The following is a 7,822-nucleotide window of genomic DNA, read 5'->3' on the forward strand; positions in this document are numbered from 1 at the left end:
ATATATAATATGTCTGTGACCGGGGTTGAAGTAATTCCGATGTAATATCATTTTTCACTTTTTCCTTTCTTTGCTTCTCTGATATGTATTTTTGATGGAAATTTTTCGCAAATCTTTCGTAAACATCTGTAGGTATCCACTGAATTAAGCAGATCCTGAATCTGACACTTCCTATTTGTTTTATAAGAGTTTCCGTTTAAGTGACCACCATTACCCCGTTTTTCTCTAACTATATCACCACTTCATATATATAATTATATATTTTTACATATTTTATATATATAGCATCTTTTATATAATTATGATTAGATCTAATTATATATGGACAATTTTTCCCCGGTTTACTACTCCGTTTCTCTCGTCTCATTGACCATTTTTTTCATTCCTTTCTTATTCCAGTTACTATTTCGTTTACCATTTTTTCTATTCTGTTTGCGAACTCTAAAATTCGAGAGGAGAGACGGGCCGGTCGTCAAGGAGCGATCGGTTTGATGCGGAGAGAGAATGACGAGATGGTACAAACCGCTTGTATTCCATTCGGCGCGTTCGCCGTTTATTTCACCCCTAAGGCACCTCTCGACGTACGTCAAAGGGTCGAGTCTGGCTGCCAGGACCTCGCGCAGTAGCGCGATGTACGCGATGGCCAGGCGCAGGGTGTCGATCTTCGACAGTCTTTTCTCGTAAGGGAACGTCGGCACATGCACCCGGAGCTCGTCGAAAGCCGAGTTGATGCTGCTAAAAATTGCAATCCCACTGACAATCCGGACTCAACCGAACAGCGATGGAGAAAACGATATTTGGCGTCTCAAGATGGAACGTAGGCATAATTAATCGCCAATTAAGTGACTCCACTCACATTGAAATATCATAATACTTACGTCGCGGCAGCAAACTGAAAAGGGACTTTTTGTCTTTTTCTCTAGCATTGATAACAAGAAATGCGTTCGGCGCTGATTATTTCCGCAAATTTCTTACCTGAGCATGCGTTTCCTCTCGCGAATGTTGGCGGCGTGTCGTTGGATTCTGTAAGGGCTACCGTTTGGATAATAACCCTCCTCCACACCGTTTATCTCCGTGTCGTTATGATCTGACACAGTAAAAGACATTTTGTACTTATATAAAAAAATGGTTCTTGTACAAAATTTTTGTATCGGATTTTTAACATACCTAAGTGTGTCAATTTAACATATTGTGTTTATGTTATCTCAATATTTTGTGTCGCGTCGATACTCAGCACGCATGTCGATTAACGTATTAATTTTGCGTTAATTTTTGACACAATATTTGGGTTACTTTTCAACCTTGCGTTATATTATTATTCACCTTGCGTTAAATTAACGCAAAAATCTGAGCAGGCATACCGTTTGTAACAAATGAAATATGTTAAATTTAACACAAAATCTTTTTTTTACGGAGAGAGAATTTGCGCGATTTATGCCCGATCCATTTATCTACCATCTTGGTTTAAATCTATGATTAATTCAACAAAATTGACCAATCGCATTGATCAATTCATCTAATTCGCCATTGGTTACTTTTATTATGCTAATCGTCGATTAGATTTAAACCATGATGGTGAAGCCGGGCATTATTCGGCGCTCGCTTACCTGGTGTTGAGACCGGCATGTGGTAATGCAAAGGAGAATGCGTGTGCGGCGAGGTGTGCGTGACATGTTGCGTCGACCTGCCTGCGTAAACGCATGACGGCAATTCCGCCAGATCTTCTTCGCTGATGTCGCTGCTGGGCCCCACATAATACTGTGTACTGCAAAACGCAAACAATTAAACACAATAACGGAAATAACACGAGGTTCATATTATCGAAGTGAAAAACATAACAATACACGATATCTTGAATTTTTCTCGTAACGAAACAAAGGAAATTTACTTCGTCTAATTGTACACAGTTATTGAAAGTTATTTTTAATAAACATTTAATTGACGGTCGAATGAAAAATTACTAATAACGAACGATAGACCCGTTTATGCATGTTTTTCGTGCGATATAAATATTATTTCTTAATGTATCGATGTTGTCACAAAATTTTCGTAAGATTGGTCGTTTAGATCTTTGTAAGATCTATACTTAGACACAGCACATCTAAAATCGGGTCGTAAGACGTCTTAAAGGTGTCTTATGACTCGATATTAAACGTTGTACTGTCTACGCATATTGGATTCAGATTAAAAATAAAAGTTTTTGCTTCAATTTTAACATCATATATAGCAATATATTCAATAAAGATGTAACTGTATTACGTATAATGTAAAAAAAAACCCATTACTCATTTTAAGTCCAAACTGTGACTGGTTACTTATAATTGATTACTACGCGTGCACTCATCGTTGCCGAAAAATCAAGAATATTTTGGCACATTAAACAAACACGAGAATCTGTCGCGATCTCGTCGAGATTATCGAATTATAAACCTCCGTTTAGAATATTATAATAAATAAGAATCAGGAAAGAACGTTAAGATGAAACATTTATTACACCGAGAAAAATCTTTGATATTCGCAACGGCAATCGTCATAAGTGAAAGAATTATAATCAGGACAGGCATTTTCTGGTAAATGTTGCTATCGTGTCGGTAATAGCCCAATAAGCAAAAAAATCATTAACGCAACGTTATTATAATGATATTTTATAAGATGTAACGTTTTCAAATATGTAATTCTTAATGTTGTACAACGTCATTGTATACAACACACACAATATTTGATCCACGCATTCAAAACAATATTTCTACATTATGATAAGTAAGAAAATATTACGAAATATATTATCAAGTAACAACTCAAGAACATTTGTAAAATATCATTTGTAAAACTATTTGCAAAATCCACGTAAAATCAATATTTCAAAGGATTGATTTAACGTTTCTTACTTACTGGGTATAACCTTGCATGCATATTGCACCTATTACTTTTTCGGGTTAAACCAGAAGAAGATCGAGGACGAGAACGACTATATAATTTTAGGGAGATTTCTCTCGGTGTACACACAAGAATCGTTCGATCCGGAGAAAGAAGAGCAGCGCGGGGAGCGGGGGAATAACAGTACCTGCTGCAAGCCACGGTGGAGTCCGCGGGTCTCGACGCGGTGCCGACCCGATGGCGGATCCTCTGGCCTCGGTCCTCGAAGTCGTACGCCGGATGGTGATTCGCCATAACGCGCCTCCGTCGGCTCTCACGATCTCATTCGTCGTCGGCACCCCCCGCGAGGCCGACGAGTGCCACGAGTCCACGAACAACCCCACTGAGCGCGTGGCTCAACTTCTCCGCTGCCGATTTACCTCCCTCTCGTTTCCCTCCCTTTCTTTCCTTTTCTCAGAAAAATCGGGGAAATTCTCTGGCCGTTCTCGAGCCTCGACGGGTGATTCGCGATCTCGTTCCTCCGGCTGTCGGTGAATCGATCTCACCGCGACCGACCGATCGACCGGCCGATCGCTCGCTCGCTCGCACGGGGGTGTCCGCGCGGGAAACTCGCGGGATCCGGACTATCGCTGGTATCCGGGGAGGCCGCCTTATATATGAAAGACTCCCTCACTCGCGAGGGGATGATCGATACCAACCCCTGGGCGGGTGCGCGTCCAATGGCGAGTCGTTACGCTCGTCGGGCGCGATTATCAGACGCTTGCGGGATTGGCGAACCAAGTCCGCTATAGCGACGGTTTTATCGGCGTCCCTCCAGCACCCCCGCAGAGATTTTATTCACCCCCCTCCACTGGCCGACCGACCGACCGTTCGTCGCCGCCGTCGTCTCGACGGGGGGCGCGGGGGTGGATTTATTCGAGACGGGAGGGGTTGCTCGGCGAAGGGCGGTGGGACGGTTTTTCAATTTCGTCGAAAGCACGGCTAAAATATCACGGGCGTTCTTTGATCACAAGTGATTTCCTTCCGCGCTCCTTCCGCCTCGGCTCTCTCTGTCTCTTTCTCTCTCTCTCTCTCTCTCTCTCTCTCTTTCTTTCACCTGGCCTCCGTCGTTTCCCCGATACGACGCACCAGTCTCCTCTGTAAGGCTTATTTTATAGCGCTCCGCGGCCGAAGCGGAAAATTTCGCCACCGTGACTCGCGACGTGTACGAGACGCGGGCTGCGTGCGAAGATTTCTGAAATCGGTTGGCTAATTCTATAATTTTTAACGACGGTGTCGTTATCGTTGTTCACAGGGAAAAAGATTTCTTTGGATTGATATAAAATTTCTTCGATTGAAAAAAGTTTGTCTTTTGGAGCGGAGTATCGATGTAACGATTATAGTTACAAATATAAAATATTTTTCTCTCAGCGTACGCCCGCAAGTGGAAAAGATGGAAATATCGTCGCGAACGGGAAATTCATGTTTCACACGGTCGATTAATTTTTCGATTAACACGACCCGACGGTCGTGAAAGGTGCATTTAAAACGACCACGATGATCGCGGAATCGTTCTTTTTACCCGTGACAGCCTGAGAAAGCATCATCCGGGATGACGTCTGAAGACTAGCCGGGAGTGGTCGACCTGCGGGCGCAGCGGTGCGTCTCTTTTAAGGGCGCGATTATTAGCCTTCCCATTGCGGTATGAATGGAGGCGATATTCAAATGAGCTGTGTTTAGTGCACGCGCGAGAGAAGAGAGAAACGCGACGGCGACGGTGGTGGCGGCGGCGGCGGCGGTGCAATTATGCGAGGTGTTAATACGATCACAATAGTGGTTCACCGGGGTTCTACCAACTACAACGCGGGCCGGACAAAGTTTTGTCCCCGTGAAAACGAGTTCGGAACGAACGAGAAAGACGGAGAGAAAGCGAGCGAGCAGATCCGCGGTCGGTCCTCTCGCCCAAGGCATTGCCGGATTATTATTGGCCCGCTGAGCGACGATATGCATATAATTGGGATTTAGGCCCTCGAACCTGTGTGAGAACACGTCGTCCTTACGTGTATACGCATCGTAGCAACCCTTCCGCCCCGGTGAGAGAAAGGAAGAAAGAAATAGAATGAGAGAGAGAGATAGAAAGAGACGATCGACAGGCCGCACGCACGATCTGCATATTTCAACGTTATCTCGCGACGGAGAGAGGGATCGATCCGAAATTAATATAATATACGCGAGGGAGGGGGCAGGGGGGATGGATTTTGGACGAGTGAATACCGGGTGAATCCGAGGTCGAGCGCGTGGAGCTCGACGAGAGGCGCGACGAACAGGCGATAAAGCCGCGGCTCGATAATCGCTCGCACAACACGGCGAGATCGCGTGGAAAATTCGCGACGAGAGATAGAGAGATAGATAGATAGATGGAGAGAGAAAGGAGGAGGGAGGGAGACTTTTTCGATGGCCACGCGCGATTTCGTCGTGCGTGAGTGTGATCCGCGCGGCCGTGCAACGCGCCAGATGTAACTCGAGTGCGTCCTATCCGCGCGCGCATCGCTTCGCGACGGGCTCGGGAGCGTGCCGTTTCGAGAGTATCACCATGACAAATTTCGAGTGAGCTTTGTGTTGTCCCCGCAAAACTATTATTTATCTCAATTTGTCGCGTTCGTTTAAGGGGAGAGCGCGACGCGGACTCCGAGATCCGAGCCCCGCGAACGTCTGCCCTTTCTACCTTCCCGCCCCCTTCGTCCCTTTATCATTCGCGGGTATCGACCCGAGTTGCGCGAGCCGCAATGTATATATTTGCGAATACATTTTTCTCTCGCCGTCGAGAAGAAACTTCGCCACAGATTTCTCGTCGAACGTCCGTGCGGTCGCTCTTCGTTCTTGTTTCGTTTGCCGCGTCTCACCGAAGGTTTACGCGCTTTGTCATTCGTAGAAAAAAGTAATTTATCTCGACAGAATGGTTTCTTTACCACGGAGTAACCTGATTCCGTCAAGCTATTTTTTGAACACCGAGAGGAAAGTATTTAAAGAATAAAAGATCATTCATTCGTCGCAGGTACTGATAACACGTTGGCTCAAATCCGAATCCTTTGATTCGGATCGAATAACAAATTGTTCTCTCGTGAAAAGTTACTCCACTGCTAGGCATATTTGTAAACGTATATTCTCTCATTCGTAAAAAAAAAAATGCCGACAAGTATCGTATTGTATAAAGTATACAATAAATTATCACACAAATATATACATCATTCTTTATGTTCTATACGTTCTATATTTACACGAGAGCGAGAGTAAGCGCGCGTGTCCGCGAGATCGCAGTCACCGGAGTCAGATCCGCTTCCGATTGGATTTCCTTGAGTGATGATAGGCCCCGACGGAGATGGTCGATAGCCGTGCAAACATTTAATTCGCGATTACATTATTTTCGAGGGGCAAGGTTTCCGGGTCGACTCCCCCCTGTCAGCGCCAGTGCATCCCCCTTCGGCACGCGTGTCCGCAGGGTCGGTACGGGACGGGTTCGCGAGGCACGCCGAACCCTCGGAATAATAGAGATTTCACGCCGCGGGGCCCACTTCGGTTCTCACAGTAGGGGTCTGGGTCGGACGATCTCCTGTTGTCCGGCCGGCCGATCGCCCGGCGCTCGTTCCTGCCGGGACATTTCATTCGCCGTCCCCGCGGAGAGGGAAGCGCGTGCCTCTAAGTATCTGTTTATAGTCTCGGGGGATCAATTTGTTTGCGAAATTATTTATTGGTCAAACGGACGGACGAGTGCGGCGCCTCGCGCGCGCCGCGATTCTGTTTGATCTGCGATCGGAAGCCCGGGCGCTTTGGGAAAAGCAAACATCGGCCGCCGCAAGCGCGTCGATTCTGTTTGTCTGTTTAACCGCGACTCGTCGGTTCCGCGGACGTTCGCGAAGAACGAGCGCGAAGAAGCGGGTCATTTAAAAAGACAAAAATGCGTACTGTATAAATGCGGTGTCTGCAATGAGGATTTCAAGGGTAAGATTTGAAATTTGAGCCTTAAGCCGCGAGAAATTGACCAATCGCAAGCTATTGTGAGAAGAATAATCGATCGTATCTGGTCGATTTCTTAACGCTCGAAGCTTAAAACTTAAGTCTTGCGCCTTAAATTCTGATTGTAGGCACTGCTTAAGGTGGTTCTATCGTACAGTATTAGGGTATTGAGGGTTTTCGAAGTCGCGGCTCGGCGGCGCGGCCAGCGGGCTTCCTCCTAAATTGCATTTTAATGAGAAATGGAATTAATTGAAAAATGTCAATGGCAGCGAAAACAGTTCGCTGACAAGTTTCTGATCATGGGAATCTTTGGAAATTGTGCTTTGAATGGTCGAATTTCTTCCCAGCAGAGAATGACGATGTGAAAATGATGAGAAAATCGATCGAAAGGTGAGTTTTCCTAGTTATTCTCTCGTCATAGCGACATCATAATGATTTTCTCTTCCATCTTAAGTTCCTCCTGCGATTTTCATCCAGAATCAAAATCTATTCAGATTGGTACCTCTTCCCTGCATAATTTACTCTATTAATTAGATCGGCGAATGATTCGCGCTCGAGCATGTTGTGTATGAAGGTAGAGAAAATATATATATATATAAACGTACAACAAAGTTTAAAGGTCTGTCCGAAGCAGCAATCCGAAAATTAGATATTTCGTTCCGCAGAAAAATCGACTTTTCGGGAATTACAGGCGCGTATTCCGATTTTGTAGCTACGCTTTATTTCGCGCGCACAAAAGCCAGATGGCAGATTTATTTACTGCATAATACGCCATCCGACATTCTATGACGCCGCGTTTATTATGTAACTCGTTCGCTACGTCAACCGCAGTCGGTTCGTATTCACGAACGGCCGATTAAAATCGGCACAGTATGTTATTGCGTAACTATGTTGTCCCCGGAGAGTCGCACCGAAATATCGCGCGAGTTTGCACGAAACACGGAGGGTGGGA

At 45.5% G+C, this 7,822-nt stretch overlaps 1 protein-coding gene across 2 annotated transcripts in view; it reads right to left on the reverse strand.

Annotated features, from left to right (window-relative positions):
• Window positions 1-3,485, reverse strand: part of LOC106749111 (basic helix-loop-helix transcription factor amos) — a 4,120-nt gene extending 635 nt beyond the window's left edge. The window contains exons 1-4 of one of the 2 annotated variants that reach the window (XM_014628223.1): window positions 3,065-3,485; window positions 1,608-1,765; window positions 976-1,087; window positions 524-732 (exon numbers count right to left, since the gene is read on the reverse strand). In XM_014628223.1, coding sequence (XP_014483709.1) covers window positions 524-732; window positions 976-1,087; window positions 1,608-1,765; window positions 3,065-3,171 — 586 coding nt within the window. In that variant the 5' untranslated portion in view covers window positions 3,172-3,485. Of the gene's footprint in view, window positions 1-523; window positions 736-975; window positions 1,088-1,607; window positions 1,766-3,064 lie in introns of both variants that reach the window. The other variant, XM_014628222.1, reaches the window with a different exon arrangement.
• Window positions 3,486-7,822: the final 4,337 nt, after the last annotated feature.

The sequence above is a fragment of the Dinoponera quadriceps genome, unplaced genomic scaffold, assembly GCF_001313825.1.
Source record: "Dinoponera quadriceps isolate SergipeBrazil2010 unplaced genomic scaffold, ASM131382v1 scaffold3024, whole genome shotgun sequence".
Lineage (NCBI taxonomy): Eukaryota > Metazoa > Arthropoda > Insecta > Hymenoptera > Formicidae > Dinoponera > Dinoponera quadriceps.